The sequence below is a fragment of the Porites lutea genome, chromosome 14 (genome assembly GCF_958299795.1).
Source record: "Porites lutea chromosome 14, jaPorLute2.1, whole genome shotgun sequence".
Classification (NCBI taxonomy): domain Eukaryota; kingdom Metazoa; phylum Cnidaria; class Anthozoa; order Scleractinia; family Poritidae; genus Porites; species Porites lutea.
In genome coordinates, this window is record NC_133214.1 from 8355555 (window position 1) to 8377587 (window position 22033).

Consider the following 22033-nt stretch of genomic DNA (forward strand, 5'->3'; position numbering starts at 1 on the left):
TGTAGAGACGATTTGCCCGAAAATTGGGGTTTAGCCAAATGCAAAAAGCCCACTTGCGGTGACGCACGTAGCTCGCCCCTTAAGAAATACATTTGAATCAGTACTTGGAAGTAATGGGCCCCTGCTGGCTACAGACAACCAAAACTGTTCATTTCTTGCACATTTTCTTTTGTTTTATTCCTCTTGCTGGGCATTTATTAAGCTTCATTTCGGTGGGAAAAGTTTTGGTGAAAGCTTTTTGGATCGTAGGAGGTGGAAGGAAGTGCAGATGGGTAGTGGAAGAAGATTTACATCTGAATTTCCGGGCGAACTTAACATCTTTTTTGCCCTTTTCTCAACGGCCGGCCTTCTTGATTGATTCGTGCTCATTATTCTGGCCTAGTTTGAAAGATCTCTCCCACCCCCCTCCCTGCTGCCCCTTCTAAGGGGGATCCAACGACTGTTTTCTGTTATTTACCGGTACTGTTCAGAGAAGCAAATATTGAGTAGAACTTTCTATTACTTGAGGACGGTTGAAAATTTCTATATGACTATTCCATTCATGTACAATTTTCGAAGCTTATCTGATAAATTCCCTATGATTTTCTGAAGTTAAAATTTTCACATATTTTCCAAGTTAGGCTATTTTTCGTGGACAAAAGGAATCCTAAAATTTTTTAAATTTTCGGAGTCAAAAATTTGATTGGGAGAGAATCAGAAAAATTTTTATTTCGTAATACGTTAAACTGCATCTAAAATTTTCGAAAAATAAAAAATGATGCTGAAGCCCTTGTAATTTCGAAAAGACTAAAGTTCGCCAGGGAAGACCGAACAGATACAAAGTTTACAGCGCCGTGTAGAATGTACACTGCTTGCAGTGCGCCGTTTTCTCTTAAAATCCGTCTAATTCTCATCCCAGCCATCGCGATTGCAAACCACGACGTTCTGTTACAGTAAGGAATTAGGCTCGCGTGCTTGGGTTTCTAGTGCAGTAACTTTGCAAAGAGAAAGAGACTGCTCGCAGTCTACGTAGAATGCAGTTTCTAGAGCTGTAAAAGTTTCTGGGTAGCCTTAAAAGTGTTTTCAATATGTATTTAGGAGAAAACCTTCGTTGGGTACCCCTGCCTGCTGCTACTTATGCAGGGCCTGTATAAGTTAGATAACAAAGTCACCCGTAGCCTGAATTTCAGACGATCACTTCGAGTCGTTTTTACTCGCTGACGACGTCACACGCGGGTACAAAACATTTTATGATGTTTGAACTGTGGAAGAATGATTTGTTTCATTAGTGGTAAGAGCACTAACAAACTCTACCAGTATTCTATTCCATACGCTCTTTCGAATCACATTCAAGGCTGAATTATTTGACTTTTGGGCTTTTTATGCAAGTGTCTCTCTCTACGTAAGTAGTAGATTCTGCAAATTAAACGGTGTGGATTAATTTCGGGATCCTATCAGTGGAACTTGGATCCTGAACTCTAATCTTAAGCGGGATTCCAGATTCCTTAACCTGAATTTGTAGGGATCCAGGATTCCAGATTGCACAGGCAAAAATTGCCCTGATTCCGGAATCAAAAAGCACAACGGTATAGTTCCGCTTCAACCAGAAATGGGAAGAGCTCTTCATTGTAAAAAGCACTGCATCTACGACCTGAGAAAAGGAAAATTACAATACTTAGCATATAAATGCGCAAAGCGCCGCATGTTATGCCGGTAATGAGGGGGTATGACGTGAAACATCGCTGGTATGCCATAAATTTTCACTGGCTCGTTCCAGAGCATTCTACCATCTGAACTGCTACACCCCGAACTAACATGTCGAATTAATCGGATACCCTGTTCTATAGATCGGCAGCCCCAATAACTCCTAAATCAGGATACGGCCGGGTACGTAGTTTTGTGGGGGAATACCCCTGTCAAATGCGGTCATATCTCCCGGAGTACCATACCCGGCTGGTGACAGCCCTTTTTCGAGACCAGGAAAGCTCACGTCTAAAGCGTGAGAATTGCGTGGCAGGTGTTATGCTCTTCGGAAGGATCAAGTGTCTGGTGCTAGCTGAAGTCTTGAAGTGTTGCATAGTCACCGGAACTAACGTTGCTCGTTTGACCCCTATGTTTTTATAAGAATTTGAAGTACTCCAGGTTCAAATACCCCTTGCTTCGAAATTCCGGAAATTGTGGTATATTTAGATTAGCAAAGCCAAGTAAAACAATGCAAAGATTGACAGTAGCGACATTCAGCCGGATGTCGGCATTTGTACTCTACGGGCTGGATGCAATGTATTCCTCGATTGTGATTGGTTGATCGCTTGTTCGAGCATGCCTTACACAGGGCAAAATGAACCCAGGGTCGCCCGCGGAAATGTCAAAATGCGTCTTGGGATCATCGGTAAGGATAATGATGCTAATAGGGACATAAACAGTGAAGGATTCCTTTGAATAATGTTATTGAACGGATGCTCACTCCGTGAATTTTTAACATTGATAAACTGCACCGTTTTGAGATTTTATCAGAGAGTTCTCTTTACCGACCACACAGAAATGTATTTTCAACATGGCGTCCATGTTGTCGTCGCTGCCTTTGACTGAGCTGAAGTGAATGAAAATTTGCTCAAGTAAAAAGACTAAGCACGCAGAAACTGTTGGTATACACCTGCGGATCATGGGCTCTGCTGGCTCTATTACTAGCGGGAAAGATATCGACGACGACGATGAATTTGGGAAAGAGATTGAGTCCGGCGTCACTAAGAAGATACCCATCGAGTGTGCACCCTCGAGAACTAAGTCGACATCAGTGAAGTCAGTTGGTTCTTTTGCCGTTGGAAAGAAAAAAAGCCGACGAAGTTCGAAAGATAAACCCGTCACCAAAAGCACCAGTCTTCGCTCTGCGCTATCGTTTGACCAAGAAGGAGGAAAATCCGAAGGAGAACCAGAGCAGATTCGGGCATTTCGCACGGTTTACGATGCGAAGGTTATAACAAGCAAAACTGAGATTGCCGCGCTTGAGGTTATAAAGGAGAAACTACATAGCGAAAACCAACGATTGCGTAGTGAAGTAAAAGCTCTAACCTCAACTTGTACGAAGTTAAGGAATGAGCGAGCAATGGCTTTGGAGGCAAAGGAACAAGCCTTTCAAAGAGCTGCAGCCTTTGAGAAAGGTGAGCTTAATACTCTACATAATATTATGTATAGTGTCCACTTGTTTTTTTTTTCGATTTGTGAACTCTGATTATTGACCAACGATATTTTGATCATGGGAGTTTATACTAACTATTCTGAACTCAGATTTATATTCTCAAGGTTAAAGTTTGAGCTTATTACACTGTGCCTATTTTTATAAGTAGTATATTATAGTGCCAATTGGTTGCAGTGTTCTTGTGATTGCAATATTTCAGTTGCAGAGTGATTGCATAGTTTGTCTTAAATAACTGGCACTCGTATATTTTTAGTCAAATATTTAAAGGTTGAAGTACAGTGAAAAAATTGACTACAGTGTATGCTTCTACTATATTTTGCTGTGTCTTGAGGTCATACAGTTCTACATACAGTGGTGAAGTCGACAAGTAGAGAAACTGGCGGTTATTGTGGAAAACGGTTATGTAATACAATTTGCGCTGAAATACAATCTGTGCTTCTGTGTTGGTCCATTTTTTTTCTCTTATGGTAATCATTAAAATTATTTCTTTTCTCGCAAAAGAAATCAATCCAGCAGTATGTCTGGCTCTTCTCTTTTTGCTGCAGGTTATTTGAGTTTTGTCTGAAAATGGTGAACTATTACCAAAAGATAGTTATTGCGGCAAAACAGATTATATTTTGAGGTAGATTAGGAGCACTATTTGTTCTTCTCGAGGCATCAAAATCATATCTTATGGTGGCCACTATTTATTTTACAACAAGGAATTCAAAGTGTAGAGTCCACTCATTCAATTCCTTGGTAATTTGATGAGCATGTTAATCAAATTAACATAAACAGCTCTTAATTACTTTAATTTCTTACTGCAAGTCTACCTTTGATACCAGTATGAAATGTGTGTGCCGAAATGTCTGTATAACACCCGAGAGCATAAAGGTCAACATGAATTCTTTCAAAAGATATTTTGTCGCAGCATGATGAATGGGGATGTTGAAGAGGGCTGGACCAATTTTTTTTTTGTCCCATTTAAAAGAGATGTCAGTAATTGTAAGGGTTCTAGTTTGCATGCAGGAATTGCTTTTGAAGGAACCTTTTGCAAAAATACACATTGTTACAGTAGTATGAGTAGTCCGTGTTGTGTTTTGAAAGATAATTATGAATGCAATTTTACTTGGATTTCACTGGTCTAATACTCTTGTCTTTAGACTTCCTGTTTTAACTCTTTAACTCTCAGGGTTCCAAAATCAATACTCAGAATTATGCTTAGAATAGTGAAAGAAGTGATGTTTGTTAGCTGGTTGTTAGCATTAATCTCTTGGACTTTATAAAGTCTCAAGTTTTTTTATTAAAGCAACATGTACTAATAACAATCAAGTCTTACAATCTTATAAGTTAAATTAATCATTCCTATGTGTAATTCATTTCTTTGGGCCAGTTATTATAAACAAACTAGATTAGTGAAATTGTGTTGCAAAAGGTTCAGACTGTTAAATTAAGGTATCATCTGCTCTTCAAGTTTATCCTCGTGCAGACTGTGCTAACAATTGTAGTTTTAATAAAATACCCCAACAAACTGTACAATTTCTGAAAGCTTATTGTTCCAGATTATGCAAATTTGTTTAGAAAAATCCAAAATGTTGATGCATTTCAGAAGCGATGTGCTTTTTGCAAAAGTAAATGTATCTCTTTATTAAAGTCCAGGCCAGCCAAAAATGAACAGTTGAAACTGATTAAGATGGCATTCGCTTCTTGACATATTTGACAACAAAATTATATTGTGTCGCGGATTTGTCAAGTGCATTTGTTCTTTTGTTTTAAGGATTAGAAGTTGGGCTTGGAAAAGTCACTAGCAATACTTGTGAAAAATACTATATCTTGAATTTGAAAAAAGAAATCAAAATTCGTTGGCCAAATTTCAGCCGAATTGGTTCACGTTTTACTGACTTGGAGGTCAAAATGTACGCTCAACTTGGCGCTATCTCCACTTGAAGGGAAAAGGGGACAATAGATTTTTTTCAGTGTCTTAACTGTAACCACAAAAATATTTTCTGCTCTGTACATGTACATGTAAGTCTCTGTGAAAACGTTATTTTTTGCGGGAAGTTTTTCTTTAAAGAAAGTTCTGGACAAGCTCTTTTTAATCCGCTAAAAAGATGATACCTTGAAGCATTGAAATGAAAATCAAGACTTGTCTGCTGTGGCATCTTACTGTGCGAACAAACTATCTTCTTATAATGAACTGTTAATTCTATCACTGCTTCAAAAGAACACTTTTCAGTTTCAGGGCAATCAGATGCTTAGTTTTAGCAAAACTACCGTAATAAAGTTTTCCGTCATCAACCTCTTTTCAAAAAAATTTTTGACTCGCCATCCAGTTAGGTAGAGTTCGGGAAGGTTCTACGTCCTTGCTGAGGATTTGCTAATCATTTGTTGGTTTCTTGGAAGGTCTTTAAACCTCAGTTCTACATCAAACTTTCCGAGGCACAGGTCTATGTCTCTATCTGAGAATGAGGTTTCACTCAAAAGTAAATAGAGAGAGGAGAGATCTCTGAATAGCACCTTTATAATTATCATACTCCACATTTCTTTGCTTGTCAGTATAATACCAGACTCCAGATCTCATGATCTACGGTGAAAGTTAATGTAGAGTCCGAGCTGGGATCATTGTTGCTTGTTTTAGACTTTTCTTGCTGGAACCGTTCTTATTATTTCGTGTTTGAAGAAACTGCAACACATGATTTGTCATCTCACATGTTTAATGTGTTGCATAGTGTGTGAATTTTGCTCTTGTTTCGCTCAATGTGTATACCCTAAGTAAACTGTAACTGTTAAATTAATGAGATGTGTCTGGGTAGTTCATTCCATTTTGTTAAATATTGCTGATAACCTGCCCTTCCCTTTCTTGCAATGGAGCATAACATTAGCAAAGAAATTATTTGTTAATGACAAAATCTCAGCTTTGTGACAAACAAATATGTCTCCAAGGCATTATTTATAAAACTAATGGAATTTACAAACAACCAAGATGAAATTGGAAAAACTGTTAGGGTGAAGAGTTTTCAATTCTCCCTATCCGTGCCTTGTTTTGTATATGCTGTTTTATTTAAACCGCCCTTCAACATGTTTTCTACATTTTTCTGATTAGGTGGTCAGGGGTTGTCTATCTAAAATTAGCAATTCTTGATACAGCTCCTTTTGCAAAAACTATTTGTGTTCAGCTTATTACAGAATATACATTTATTAATGAGTTAAGGGAAATTTCTGACCTCATGGCTTTAACTGTAAGGAAGATCTTCCTTTTTACATGTAAAAACTCCGTGTTTTAGTTGTTGTAGTTATGGTCTGTGTTTTCTTAGTCAAGAAAATGAGTGCATTTGGTTTATCTTCTGTCTCGCTTGTGGTTTGCCCTGTTGATACTCTGTACTAGCTGTGCGTGCAGGAGTTGCCCTTTACTCTCTTTTGACAGCCAAATGGGTATAATATTATTTTTATGCTGCTTACTAATATCCATCTGCCAAAACTTCTGTGGCAATTTTTGACTCAAATTTTTTACTCAGAGTCATAAAATGATATTCAAATGACAGGACAGTTAGCACCCACTTTTCGCCTTTCATCATTTTAATGTGGACACCTGACAGAAAAACATGTTCTGATTGCGTGCAAACATGATATGCTCTGCAACCAAACTTTTGAAGTTTTAAGGGGGCATTGTGGGTGAATGTTCATCCCTGTTCACGTGTGAAGTAGCCGACTGCTTGGCGACTGGAAAATTCTGTCCTGACCTGTACATAATGCTAACTCAACAAAGAATTCAATGCAAGTATTTGGAAACATTTAGAAGCTGTGCAGTTAAAAAGCTCCAAGAAATTCTAATATTGTTAAAGTCAAGTGTGCTGTTTCCGAGTAAGAACTATTTCTGAAAATAGGGAAAAATTGACTGAGGCTGTATGAACTTTGGCTTTTTGGCTTGGCACGCCAGTAAACAATAATCGTTACTTCAATGAGGCTACCATTGGGAGATTTCAATCTTTTGATTTGAAAGTTGGAAATTGACTCCAATGATGCAGTCTTTCCCCGATGAATTAACAACTTCGTGATCCCTTATGTAATTCATTTTTGGTGTGATAGTTTTCTGTCAAACTTCAAAGTTTGGTGGCCAAACATGTGATGTTCACACTCTGTTAGAACATGCTTTGCTGTCACATGTCCATACTTACAGAAAATGATGGTATATTGGCCCATTTTCTTTCTTGTTTGTAGAAGACCCAAGGAAATTTTCCTAATGGCAATGGAAATTTATATATTCCAATATCTAACTATTGACAACATGATTTTGCCTAAATAAGAACCAATTTTGTGCCTGACTGACTTGTGCATAGAATGATAGTGATCATTGTCATCTATTTCAATCCCTCAAAATATTGAATAATATTATGTCGCTTGGGAACTTCATTTTCTAGCGGCTGCCTTTACAACTGTTTATTATTTCCGGCTTAGTACTGTTGTTTAGGGACATAGATTGCGTGTGGCCAGAAAATTGGTAAAACATAGATACAATCTGCAAAACACTGAATTTGATTCCTGATAATGTGGTTTATAAGGCTCTGATCTAGCAGTGCATGGTAGCCCCCAGTGCATTTCTGTGATCCTTGTGACAAGGAAATCGTATTGTTTGTTTAAATAAAGTGTACTGCTGTTAAATAAAAGTACGGGTCCATGATTAGCTGCAATTTCGGCTGGATCATGTTGATCTTTCTCTTCCAACACTCAATGGAAGCTACATGTAAATTTGCTACAATAATGATAATAATGTCCTTTGTTTACCTTCGGCATTATTTATGGCACAAATGTTAGTAGGGCCGAGCAAATGTCTCAAACAAATAATTTAAACCAAACTTAACAGGGATAAGAATCCCAGCTGGCCGGAGGGAAACCAGCTGGGGTTATTTACAAGCATCATCGAGGATTTGAACTTGGGACTACCATGAACAAATCCAATGTGGTCAGGGTGGGACTTGCAATCAGGGCCTTGAAATTATAAGTCCAATGCTCTAACCACAGAATCAGCCACACTGCTTGATCAAACATATCAGGGAATAACTTTTATTGAAACTACAACCTGTAAAAATTACCTTACATACATTAAATTTGGGTTCAGTTGTGCCTAGAATGTGCTTGGGTGGTATGATCCCCTTATACACGGTGGAACTCTGCTATAACAAAGTTCCACGGTACCGAAAAACTATTGGTCATTATAGTGGGGTCTTTGTGATGTTGAAGACCCTGTTACAACGGATTACATGTATCTGGTTAACAGCAAGAATATTCATCATAGTGGGGTAATTTTAATTAACAAATAACAGTAATTACTAAAAATTCCATACTGCACATGGAAAACATTGTTTTTATTCATTTGATACTGTGAACTGTACGTGTAAAGCGCTGACAAATTATCAAGACATCAAATTCAAAAACGCTTTCAATTAAAGCAGCTGTGATTTCTGCTCAAATCCGTTGTTTTTACTGACTGCTGCGAGCGAAGGGCACAAAACATTCGTTACAGCGGGATAGATTGTGCATTGGGACTGTTAGAATCTGTATGTTACAGAGGGGAATTCGTTATAGCAGGGTTTGTTACAGCGGGGTTTGTTTCCACATATTTAACTGTAATTCTGTGGACTTCAGATGTTTTTCATTATAACAGGGTCTTCATTATAGCCGGGTTCCACTGTATATACTAAAAGAGACATTAACAGCTTATAACATATCCAGCACAGGGCTATGAAATTCTTTCTTGGCAAGGATAACCAGTACTTTAAGTATGAGCATACTTTAAGCTTTTTATTATGTGTTTTGGCACGATGCTGAGAAACTCTTTCAGTAGGAAAGAAGCCTTTAAGAATTCATTTCTTGTTTGGGTTTGCTGCAGATGGAACCAAAATACCTCTCAATGATCAAACACCTTGTCAGCTTTTCATAAGAACACAGTTATTGCCTTCTGTTGTGATAAATATGGTGCAATTTGTTGAGCAATTAGTTTCTTTTTGTGTAATATATATTTATTTATTTTCTATTAAATTTTAATTTATTTCTGTGTAAATACCGGTAGGTTTTATATTAGAGACTATCTACATTGTATTATTGGTATATTATGCTGTGTAATGTAAGGAATGTCTTTTTCTCATTTAAGCTGCTCTCAGATTCATTGGATGGTCTAGAGTAATGTAATGTAATTTTGAATTTGATTAAAGAAACAAAATATTTTTAATATATAAAATTATGAAATGAATAGATAATAAAAACTGTACTGGCACCCTGAATTTCACAGAACAGTGCAGGTTTCCAGGCTTCCTACACTTTTTCTTTGAGCTCTGAATCCTTTGGTGCAGGACATTACAGCAAAATAGCAAAAAGGATGTTCAGTTACCAAGGAAAGTAAAGCAACCCTTTGGGATATAAAGCAGGTTTTTTGTCAAGTTGTCCCATGAGGAAGCAATTATTGCCAACAAGCAGCCTTGCAAAGACATGAGGCTGTGAGGTAACAGCCTAATAATGCCTTACACAAAAGTTCCAAGGCAGAATGAATCTTGAATCGATGTAGCATACATGTAAGGTAGTGTAAGGTACTGTAGCTTTTGTGACATAATGCAGAACAGAGAATGCATTGCTTTCTAGCGAACACATGATACAGAACAGAGAATCCACCAGGCATGTGCATCTTTGTGAGTCCCATGCTAAAAAACAAAGTATTCTACCCAAATGCACTGCCTGTTTATACCGCCAAGAAAAAATAATAATGCCACAAAAAGATGGAAAAAAACACTGGACAATTTGGGTCAGGTGGCTTTAATACAGGATGTTGGACTGTATACTCATTTTCACTTATCTTGCTTCCAAAACTTCAGGCAATGAAGTCTGTTTTTAAAATTTTACTTTCTGTGACCCTCTGAACAAAACAAAAAAAATGAAACAACAACAGCAACAACAGAATGAGATGCTGGTCATCATTAATGTTTTGAGCTTCAAAAGGTTAATGTTTTCAAGGCCAGTGATTTTTTTCCAATCCTTGTGCCAAAAATTAACTATTAATTTTTGGCACTCAGTCAAATATGCTAAAATCAAGATCACGACACCTTTCTTTAGTTTTTGTTGAAGTTTAACTTTATTGATTTTATCTTTTTCATTGTAATGATAAATAAAACTCAGTGACAAGCTTTTAAAATCAAAAGTGATGAGGACTTTTACAGAAAAGCAGAAATTCTTGAAGTAGTTGGCCATAACATAATTTTATGTTGAATGCTTGTTTTACAGTTGAATTAAATGATGACAGTGATATCTTAAAGATACGTTGTAGGAGCAATATAGTGAAAAAGTTTGATCATGGGAGAATTATTTGCTACTGTCATCATTGCCCTGCTCTGAAAGAAATTTTCACTTTGATACACGTTAATTTTTGTAAAGAGAAATTGACTTCATAAGTTTTGTCAGCTCTCGTGCATGTATTTTTTACGATATATTAATTATCCGTTTATGTGGTTTATACCTTTGTTACTGAGGTCATTAACCTAAGTAAAAAAAGCATGCGGCTGAACCAATTATAATACAGCAAGTGTTTAGCAATCTCATCACGAACCAAATGCATGAATAAAATGATATATTATTATTATAAAAGAAAACGATAACATGTCGAATCTAACTTATTCTGTGTCAGTTGTTTGATCCTTGTATTTAGATTTTTGTCACTTGTGGTTTTTTAAACATTGTATTCAAATGCTAGTCTAGAGTCAGTTTAGATTTCTTAAATTTTGATAATTGAAACTCACTGGGCAAACTGTTCAATTTTATCTTTTTAATTCAAACAAAAAGCAGCTTGGTACAAGTCCAGACAAAATTAAACTTTGATAAGATTTTTAACATTCCTTCACATCCCACCTTAACTTTTTTATTACTTTGTTTGTCATATTTTTGGCAAAACTGACACAATTAAGTGCTTTCGCTAAAACAACAGATTGAGAGGACCAGAGTTTAATCTGTTGTCTTGAACAGTGCCAAAACTTTTACATACTTTAGATTTCTTTTGTTTTCTGGGATTTTACAAATAAATTTCAATTTTACTCAGTATCATACAGTCAACAAGTCTTACCTTGTGGACATCTGACTCACTATTACATACGCACACCTTGCTTATGATATGGACAGCAGCTACATTTGTAAATCCCCAACAGAAATTTACAGACCTTTTTACTTAAAAAAAAACACAACAAAACACTCTGGCTATTATAGACTTTCACTTTTTATTTTTTATGAACTTACACAAATTTTTCGACCCCAACAGCATATTACTTGTAATTTTATTGTCTTACGTGGGTCCACTCTTTATAATGAGCAAAAAAGCCTTGATGTATTAGCAGAGAGACTTAAAAAAGGTGAAGTTGACAAGAAAATAATAGTTTTGACTCTTAAAAGCAAATCTCAGCAAAAATCAAGCAAAGTGCAGCAAGGGTCAAAAAATTAAATAATTATGCTCCCCTTTTGCAGATAGGTACTTTTAGTAAATACCAGAATGTCACGTAGTTTTTTCCTCGAAAGATCTCTTTTTTCCTGTGAAAAATGGTGAAAATCATTTTACGTTCCGGCACCAATTTCTTGAGTCCAAAATAAAAGGTTGAATCAGGGTTTGCTCATCTTGTGCATCAAACAATTGCATGATCAGAAAAAACAGTTTTCATTCAAATATGTCATAGTAACTTATCATACACTAACGTGATCCCATGTGAAAAGTCATCTGAGTATTTAGGAAATGGTGCAAAATCAAGAATAAGGAAAAGGAACTGAATGATCTGCTTTTGGCAATCTTTTGAGATTACAAATTTGATAACTTAAGGAGTTATCCATTTTCTTGAACAGTTGCTAGCCTGTTCACGCGATCAATCCAGGTTATTTTCAGCAACATGTTATCAAGGTCGGTGGCCCAAAAGAAGATTATTAAGTTATTTTTGGATTAGTCTGCCAAGTTCACATGTTAATGGCTTGTTTATGATGCAGATGTAGAATATTCTTTTCAGTCTATGATCACTTATGCTTGACTAATTTTAAAGTATTAATCAAATTAGTAGTGAAAATGCTCTCAAAGGATACAAATTTAATAAGGAACCTAACCAGAGTACTTCTGGTTATTAATCCACCCAGTTCACATTACACTAGTCCTGATCCCATGATCAAGACGGTGGTCTAAAGTATGGATAACTTATATTACATGTAATGATTATATAACACCAAGGCTTAGAGCCATCACCTGTAACACCATGGGTTACCACCAGCTTTAAATTCCAATCTAGATCTACATCTATATGTTTATGAAAATGAAGATGTCTGTAATGCTTTTCGGTCTATTATTATTAATTTGTCTTTTGCTGAATTTGAAGCACTTAAAATAAATTCAATTTTCATTGAAAGATAATTAAGCTATGGGATACATGATGAGTGAATGTGCATAATGATTAGATAAATAAATAAACAAAGTAAGGTAATTAAAGTAAATAAATTAAAAAAATAAAGATATCAACAGCATTAGATGTAATTTAATTATCAGCTACAAGTGATCTTACCTGTAATTATGTAATAATGTTGTTATTGGTAGTGGCTAGTGGAAGGTAGTTTACATTTTCATTATTAAATCTTTGTTGTAAAAGTTAAGAATAATTTTTATTGACATCATAGCAGTCATAAGTTTTTAGACCGGGCTGTATGGAAATGTACCCTCAAAACATGTCCGATAAATTTTTAAAAAGTTGTATTGTGTTCTAAAGTTCCTCTAACTTGAAGTTATAATCAAATTAGCAGTAAGAACATGATCTCAAGCTGAAATAGACACCCAGATAAATGGAGATCCTTAGATTAGCGTTAACCCCTTCACAAGGCTTCCCAGAATTTTCTTTGTCAAGTGCCTCAAGGAAATGAAAAACTGGATACTCATAATTTTTAGGAGCCTTATTTTCATGTAAAGAGCTTGCATGTTAAGCTGTTCAAAACAAGGGAATGAAATGAACCTAGCAGACTTTGGAAGAAAAACTAGACCGTTCTTTATGTTTATTAATATGTTTTTGCATATGATTGCTTTAAAACTTGAAAACGTAGTGTGCGGAAGAGCTGGACTTGTGCTTTGTGAGGGACTTGTAATGTCAAAACGTTGACATTGCTGGAATTTCTTAAATTCTTGTCTAGTTTTTTTTTCTAGTATGTTAAGACGGAATAAAGGAAATTGAGTAATTTCAATTTTCAGTGGACAAAAACCTTGTAACAGTATAATTTAAACAATATCACATTTTTCAAGGGCTATACTTATAATTATTTTTCTGTAATAACACCAAAGACTATTTCTCATGGGAGCCCGAGAAAATATATGTCAAATTTCTCAAGAATTATGAAAACATGTATGTGAGATTCTGAAAATTTCATGTGTAAGATGTCATTTTGTGAAATTTGACATTTATTTTGTTGGGCTCTCATAAGAAATTTCCTTTGGTGTTATTACACTGATAACTAATTACATCTATAGCTGTTGAAAAAATAAATGTAAAATAGAATGGGATATTGTTTAAATTATTCTGGTGTGAGGTTTTTGTCCACTGAAAGTTAAAATTACTCAATTTCCTGATGAGTTCCGTCTTAATTTTGTTCAGAGTTGATCACCAAAGTTAGTATGAAATAATTAGCTATTATTGGATAAGGCTTGGTATGATCTGAAGAATTATGGAGATCAAGGAGGGTGTAATTGGCCGAGTCGGAACACCCTCTGACATATGCGTAATTCTTCAGATCATATGAAAGCCAAATCCAATAACTTTTTTATTATTAATCAAAATATTTATATAACTTGGTGGCAAATGTTTTTTTAGATGAAATGTAATAGTACGTAGAATCCCTGCAGTGCTTAAAATTAATGTACTCAATGCAGGTATGGTATGGAAGGCTGCTGCCGGCCTAACAGGTGCTCGGTCACCAGAGCCTCCTACGATTTGCTGGCAGGCGAAGAAAATTTATAACAGGAAGCCCGCACGGGCACCTCAAACTTATGATTCTCATAGCAATAGCCTCTATGCCTACCTCCAGTGAAGGAACGACAGAATTCCCAGCTCATTTTGCAATTTTGAAACGAAAACATAAAACGTACATGTTTGTTGACCGTAGGCAAAAAATTTCCACTGAAAAAAGTAAACAATCATTAGCACTTTTTCGTAAATTCAAAACTCAGACAAATCGAGTTTTGAGCATCTGGGCCGAGTCGTTCGAAGCTGGGTTAAGATAACCCAGGGTTAGTGCGAGATTTGAATTCAGATTTGAAAGCTTAAAAAGCCTTTCACTTGATTTTCTTTTTGTCTACAAGTTGATGATTGGAAGCTTTAAAAATAATAGAGAAAATTATCCAAGGAAATGCTTTTGAAAACGAGAAAAAGGAACCAGGGTTAATTTTAACCCCGGGTTAAGCACTAATTGGCCTTCGAACAACTGGGCCCTGATTATTATTTAAGTTTATCAATCAATGGGCTCCTAACTTTTTATTTTAGAGGCCCAAAGGGCTCACAAAAAATTTTCTTAGGCAGCAGCCTTGGTGTGAATGTGTTTATGGTATTTCTTTTGCCTTTAATAAGGTTGCTTCTTGTTTTCTCTTGCTTACCTCGATCAATGTTACTTTCCTATCATTATTTGCCTGTTTCTTGGTAAGTTCAGAATAAAAAGGGATGATAAGTCTAGCAGATTTTTTAAAATAGCAGATGGCATCTTTCAAGATGTATTCTTTCTGTCCTTTCCATGTTTTTAGACAGTAAATGAGTTTAATATGTCTTCTTCACAGAACATGTGAATTGTTTCACCTTTTTCTACCCTCCTACCAAAACAACTCAACCTCATCACCAGGACTTCTCTATTACCTTCCCTTTTTCTGGCAATTACCTTGTACTATTGACATTGTTTTCTGGATATCGCAAACATCTTCCGAACTTGGTCAATGCTAGCTGGTTATGAAGAATTAGCCATGGGTTTTGAGCCTGAGCAGGGAGAAATATTTTCAATGAATAATATTAATTAATGTAATTTTTTAGCACAAAGTCAGCATGCTCAAGTAGTGTCACATCTTTGTTTTTTATTTTATTTGAACTTTAATTTGTGCATGCATTTTCAGGTGCTTTCAAACTACTGAATACTACTACTACTACTACTACTACTACTACTAATTATTATTATTATCAGTTAATAATAATTAATAGCTGAGATATTTTTTTCATAGAGCGGGACAAAGTTCAGAGGCAGTTCAAGCTATTTAGAGAATCCAAAGAGCGTGAGATACAGGATGTACTGTTAGCAAAGCGGGAACTTGAAATGCAAATCCAACGTTACTTGTCAATGACCACGCATGATGAACAGAGGTTGGAAGTTGTTGATAACTTGGCCACAGACTGGTTTACATCATCTTTAGAAAGTGATCCAAGTGTTGATGGTTTAACACAGGTGACATCATTTCGAGGACCTGAGTTCTTCCAAAGTCCGATGGAGAGAGAAGGTCCCTTCACAAATATCAGCAGAGGTATAAACCTGGCTAAATTTGTAATAATATTATTTATATATCTGTCTGGATTTGCTAAAACATGGTTAAAGAAATTTCAATTGCATTTTAACAATTTAACATTTAAGTTGAATGGAAAGCAGTTAAAACTCACTTACTGAGGCTTAACAATGACAACTTTATTGCTGGCTACAGATGGTAAACTTTTCTTGCAAAGTAACAGGATTTTGCCATGAAATACATGTAAACAACATTCGAAACGTCCAGAAATTATAACCTTTTAGTCAGTCAAATTACGAGGCCCATAGCTAAGTGTCTGCCAAGCACAGATTAAGGATCCACAATCTTTGAGCACTGAATAGGCTTTTTTAGACAAAATCACCTAAACTAAACACTCACAAAGTGTTGTTATGCTTGGCACAAAGTATTCTTGTAATACAAGCTCAACCACATACCTGAGTTTGTCTGTCAATGCCTTTGATAAATCACACAATACATGTAAATCACTTTCACGGCATGACAACACTTCTGAAAACCACTCATATTATTTCCACATTTAACACTAGCCTGCAAGTAAGCTCTCTGGGGCAATCTGGTGGCAGGGGAGAAAAGGAAGTAGAGCTTGCAACTGCATCTCTGGAATTTGAATATTTGCATCGAAAAAGTTGATGCAAAATGCTGATCGGCGGAGATGACATTACTAATGATAATCATTACCCTAGCTTGGCGCATGTTTGTTTACATCCATGCTCGTTTCTCCTTTTGTGCTGATTGGCAGAAATCTGACAGCTCAGTCGATGTGGAGCCACAGGGGAATTGGAGGTGGAATTCAAATTCCAAAACGCCCCAGAGCGCTTGCTCACAGGCTAATATAACATAGGCGAAACATAGTCAAGTTACTCAGAAAAACTCTTGCTTAATTTCTCCACACAAATCGTCGCATGCAAACTTTACTCACACAGTCAATTAATTCAAGGTCTCAGATCGATGTAAACCAGCGGTTTGAAAAAGGAGACATGGAGCCCCTGCCTTTCAAACAATTTTTAACAAAGTCTTTGGCCTGGTCAGAAATCGGCATCAATTTCGATCTCACTGGATAGATTTGACCTCTAGAACCTACTTTCTGAGGCCAAAGACTTTTTACTGCCAGTAACAAAGCTCCCAATATTCTATCCTTCTGTCTCAACCCGGGTCCAGTCTTTCACCCGTGCAGCCAAATGAGGCAAATTATGAGAAGATAAAATATTTGATGCAGCAGACTTTGCCAATCGGGAGACTTGTTCCTTCATAAGGCTTAATGATGCCTTCTGGAAAACTTGCTCAAGGCAGCCAAAAAAACTCCAAGGCAACCCACTATGTCTAGAGTCGAATTCAGTCTAATATGTACACTGATTTCAAATTGACACACAGCAAGAATTATGGGAAGTTGTGAAAAGCGTTTTTTTTTTTGGGGGGGGGGGGTTAGGTTAATAGTCAGTGAGAAACTCATGACAGGCTAACTACTGTAGCATATTCAGTAAATATTCGGTAAGAAGAAGAATAAAATAACAATAAAAAAAAACATGTTCAAGACTCGGTAAAGGTGAGAGAAATTTCTGGAACCATGGTTTAGCAAACCAGTCAGATATATATAATATATATAAATGTAACAGAATCTGCGAGAAAAAATGAGAAAATAAACTAACTTAGAACCTAACTAACTAAAAGAACAAGTTGTGACAATGACTGGTGTCTAAAAAGATACAGAGTTATTATTGCATTGTTATTGTTACATTTGTACATGTAACATTATTACTGACAATAGATCTTATCTGATGATTGGTTTCTTTTAATAGATTCTTTTCTTTCCTTTTAAAATATCATTAAAGGATTCAAAGATAAGCTATCGTTGACCACTTTTATGATCTAGAATTAAGCTGTATGCAGTGAAATCAATCTGTATTTAAAGTCGTCTTTAGAAGGTTCGTAGAGAGCTAGCGCTCTTACAATAAGCAATGAAAATATGCCTGTTGGCTCGCTAAATTTGATTGACAGAATAAAAATGGAACATCCCCTCAAAATCAAAGATGAGGTCATGTGAAAGCCAAAACGCACAACTTTCCTATCTTTGATTTTATAGTCTTAAATTCTCTCTACTGTCCATTGAATGTTTAGGTAACTGATGAAATTTGAGTGGTACTGAGCAAAATATTTGGCCCATTAAACAAAATTACCTTGAGTTGGGAAATGTTTGAATGTAACATAATATTTACTAGTTGGTAATACAGTCAAACGTCTATTAAGAGGTCACCCTTGGGAATTGGCTAGGTGACTGCTTAAAACAGGTTTTCTAAAAATAAGCCCGTAATGTGACAGAAATTAAATTAGAGGGCAAAATTGACAGTAAGGTGAACTATGATAAAAGTATTTGGAAGTTCTGAGGACCTCAAGCCTAAACAACAACTTTTACAGTAATTTTGTTTGTAAGAGAAATTCTTTACAATCAAGCACATCATCAGCAATTTTATTATAGCATTCAAAGCGAATGAGGCCTATGAACAGGGGAAGGTAAAAGTCAAACAGCAGCGAGTAAACTCGAGGTTCCTTGTGAGTATCGGTACTGTTTGAAGGTGACAGCTTTTCTTATGTTGGCTGCAACGGAAACTCGAGACGTAAAAGAGGACTTAGATATGTGCTCCAGTAGACTCACCACAGAGATCCAGATTGGGTTTGTTGAGCTGTAAAAGAAACTGGACATGCTTCACTCATCATCTTTTCAAAAAATATGCAATTAATTGATTGTTATGTTACAAGGTGACCGTTTAACAGAGGTGAATTGCAATTTAATTAGCCATTTGGGAAATCCAAACGGTGTCTGCGTCTGCTTATTAGAGGTGATTGTTGAATAGAGGTTAAATTTACAGTAATTATGGGAAGCAAATTTCGGGAAATTGATAGGTGACAGCTTAATAGAGGGTGACCTCTTAATAGAGGGCCGCTTAACAGAGGTCGACCGTATTAATACTGTTGATGTTATTTAACAGATGACTGGAATGCTGTAGCACCATCAGTACTTCAACAGGTTTCCTCAAGCCTGCAAGCCCCAGTACAACAGCAAACTATTCGGGTGTATCTATCTGCACCTGACGGGATGCGACAGGAAGTAGATCTCTTAAAGCAGGTAAATGTCTACCCATGGGGCACACTCACACCTTAGGGAGTAGCCATGGGTGGATTTAGGGCTTAGCCAAGGGGAGTGAGGTCACCCCTTTTTCTGTGTTATTTTGTTTTTGAAAGAATTCTTAGTAAAATAAGAAGTATCTACATAGTTGGCAAGTTTCCTAGTTACCTCTTTCTGAATTTTCTGGATGCGCCCTGATACCAACTTGTTTGGATTATCCAGACCACATCTTGTGTTCTCCTATATGAATCACCAAGTCCGGTGGATAAAGTGGCTTCTAAGTTTTGAACATTAACCAGAAAGGTAAATGTGGCTAAATTGTAATTTAGGCAAGGTTAACCTTGAGACATCACTAGTGAGTCAGCAGTTGAGTTCCAGGCAGGCTTGCATTGTGTGGGGTGGCTTCTAGGTCTGTAGGGGCTTACTAGTGATTGCATATCTCAGCTTTGCCTGCTTTGCTTTGCTGATCTGCTGGTTTCTGTTATTTTTTCTCCCACCCTGTGGTAAGTATTCCACTGAACTCCTTCAGGGTGATTAGCACTTGCTTGGTTGCCATGGTTACCTCCAAGGTGATGCTGCCTTTTAAGGCACCTGCTCCCAAGCTCATCATCTTGTTGATGAGATTAAAGTTGATTTGTTTGTCTTGCACTATCTGCGCCTCTATTATTTTGCTGTGCTCAACAAGGTGATGACCATGGAAGACAGCCTCTACCAGGAGAAGAGATCTTTCAAGTCACACCAAAGTGATTTAGGATATGGTCACATTACCGTGGCAGGATCTTTTCATGCAAACACAAAAACTGTCAGTTTTTGTATGAACAGCAATGGCCTGGAACTAGCACAAGTCTTTCACACACATTGAACTTCATGCTGGAGTGGTTGGCCAAGGATGTTTGGTGAACTAAACCCCAGTACTCATTCCTGAGTATTCCCTTCTGTTTTGTTGGGTTCCTGTCTTTGCTCTTACTTATTCCCTTCCGGGACAGTCTGAATAGGTGTTCACATGACACCAGAGTATGGCACAGAACCTATCTGATATGTGATGCTCCACTTTTGAGATTAATTTTGTGCAGTGCAACTTCACTCCATCACAGAAATCATGCTGAAATCACCATTCTTATGTGTGAATAGAAGCCCTATCCAGTACAGTTTTTGTGCTGGTGCAAAAGTTATCCATTATGGTGTGAATATAGCCTTAGTATAGCCTTGGACAAAATGCAAAACAAAATGATGAAAAGTTCACCTGAAAATTTGAATAAAGATCTTGTTCCATCACCCACCTTCCCTTCCTTCCATCTGTGACCAAGTTCACATTAGGTTGTTGTCTTCCACCTTCCATGTAAATAATTTGATATGCTATTTTGAATTTTGAATCATGCCCCAGTCCTCACTTGAAACCTAATGAAGGTTACTTCATTTTTCCCACATAATTATCAATCTGGCTCACTATGTACAAGTGCAGTCGTTCCTCCTAAATTTAACTTGCAAATTTCAGTAACTTTTTGTTTGAATTTAATTGTGTGATCTTATTAACTTCTTTTCCAGCTGTACATTCCCAAGCTTGAGTGGCTTTGTGAACGACAGGAGAAGTTCCTGGTCGTGGTGCATTTGGAGGATCCAGTTGATGAATTAAATGATGAGGTACAGTGTACAAAGGAAGGTTCATATATAAGTCATGCATGAGCAATCACCTTTTGATAACAGAAAAAAAAGACATGTGCCAGCAACAGGCATGCGGGTGTACATCATGTACAGCTTAGGGATGATTGATTTTACAATTCCAACCTTAATAGTATGAAATGATGTATCTAACATTTCGGTTTCCTTTAAAAACATATGCCATGTTAACACTGCAAGACTCTGTAACCAATGTACAATGTACAGTGACTTGGTTGATTTCTCATTGTTTATATTTTAAAGTATCACATTCAAACTGTACTTTTAAACTTACTATGTTAGGAGCTGATGGAAGATAAGCTTTGAATTGTGCATGGTTGAAATAATAAATTGCCGCCTCACAAACAATTCACAACATTGAGTGCAAAGTCCCTGATATTTTGGTTGGAAAAGGTTATAAACACTGGATGTGAAAAATTAGTCCAACTGCAGTTATTATTGTTAATAACTACTTATTATTTTTTTTTTTTTAGGAGTTAGCAGCAAGTGTTCAGCTGAGATGTGATCAAATCAAAAACAGCAAGGTCTTTGTTGCCTTCTTGGGTGGAAAATCAAACAGGTTTGAATTGCCATCTTTTACTACTTTTTCTTATTTAATGATTGTTCAAAGGATGAGAGAGATAAGCTGGAAGAAGTGCCCTTTTTACAATGTTTTTGATTGTTACAAAAAAATCTCTCATGATGTATACCGTAGCTAGTCTAACCAAACCCAGTCCAGTAGGTAACAATTATGTTGTAAAAGCATTCTGGCATCATGGCAAACCCATAAAGTGCAACTTTAATCCAGTGTAGCAAAAATGAAGCCCATATAATGTACCAGGAAAATTATATTGCAGCTTTTTTTTATTGATGATGTTAATTGTACCGATATCTGTAGCTATGTTGTAGTTATGAAGAATAAGTTTTTGATGAACAAAGTTTCTTTCCTCATTCTTAATTTTCTTTAGCTGTAACTGTGTGTGCTTGTAGATTGCTGCTAAATATACAATATAATAATATTTTAATGTTTTTGCGCCATTATTGTTAGGTTTACTGGTGAAGAGTACAACCAAGCTCGTGTAAGCTGCCCAGGAAGATGTGATGCCATTTTCTGCTTCAAGAACCTGGATTGGAAAGGGTATTGATACTACAATTGTCTTACTTACAAATAAAACGACCCCAGGGGTGTGGGGGTAGAGGGAGGGGGGTGTTAGATGTGATAGTGGCGAAAGTTTAGAATTCCTTTTCAGGGTTAACATCTGCAAGCAACAGCTTACTTTCAGGGTTTAGTTGTTATAGCAGAGCTCCAAGCGCATGCAAAGTGTGTACGAGCAGAGCCCCATTGCTAAGAAAAGCTGGTTACCTATCCATCCAAGACATTTTTGTCGTCACATGACTGTATATCCATTTGTTCGCCATCGGTCCATCTGCACCACAGGGCAACCAGTGTAAAATCCCACACTTCCTAGCTAGCGTGGGAGGCTGCAACCTGTGTTGTACATCCATGTAGTGGTCACTTGATGGCTGTCAAAACAGGGTATTC

At 36.7% G+C, this 22033-nt stretch overlaps 1 protein-coding gene across 1 annotated transcript in view; it reads left to right on the forward strand.

The window, feature by feature from the left end:
- Nucleotides 1–2215: 2215 nt before the first annotated feature.
- LOC140924171 (nephrocystin-3-like) overlaps nucleotides 2216–22033 on the forward strand; it is a 48152-nt gene continuing 28334 nt past the window's right edge. Inside the window, exons 1-6 of the mRNA XM_073374198.1 lie at nucleotides 2216–3137; nucleotides 15399–15695; nucleotides 18698–18834; nucleotides 20380–20475; nucleotides 20985–21070; nucleotides 21539–21628. Of these exons, the coding sequence (XP_073230299.1) occupies nucleotides 2579–3137; nucleotides 15399–15695; nucleotides 18698–18834; nucleotides 20380–20475; nucleotides 20985–21070; nucleotides 21539–21628 (1265 nt within the window). The 5' untranslated portion in view covers nucleotides 2216–2578. The remainder of the gene's footprint in view (nucleotides 3138–15398; nucleotides 15696–18697; nucleotides 18835–20379; nucleotides 20476–20984; nucleotides 21071–21538; nucleotides 21629–22033) is intronic.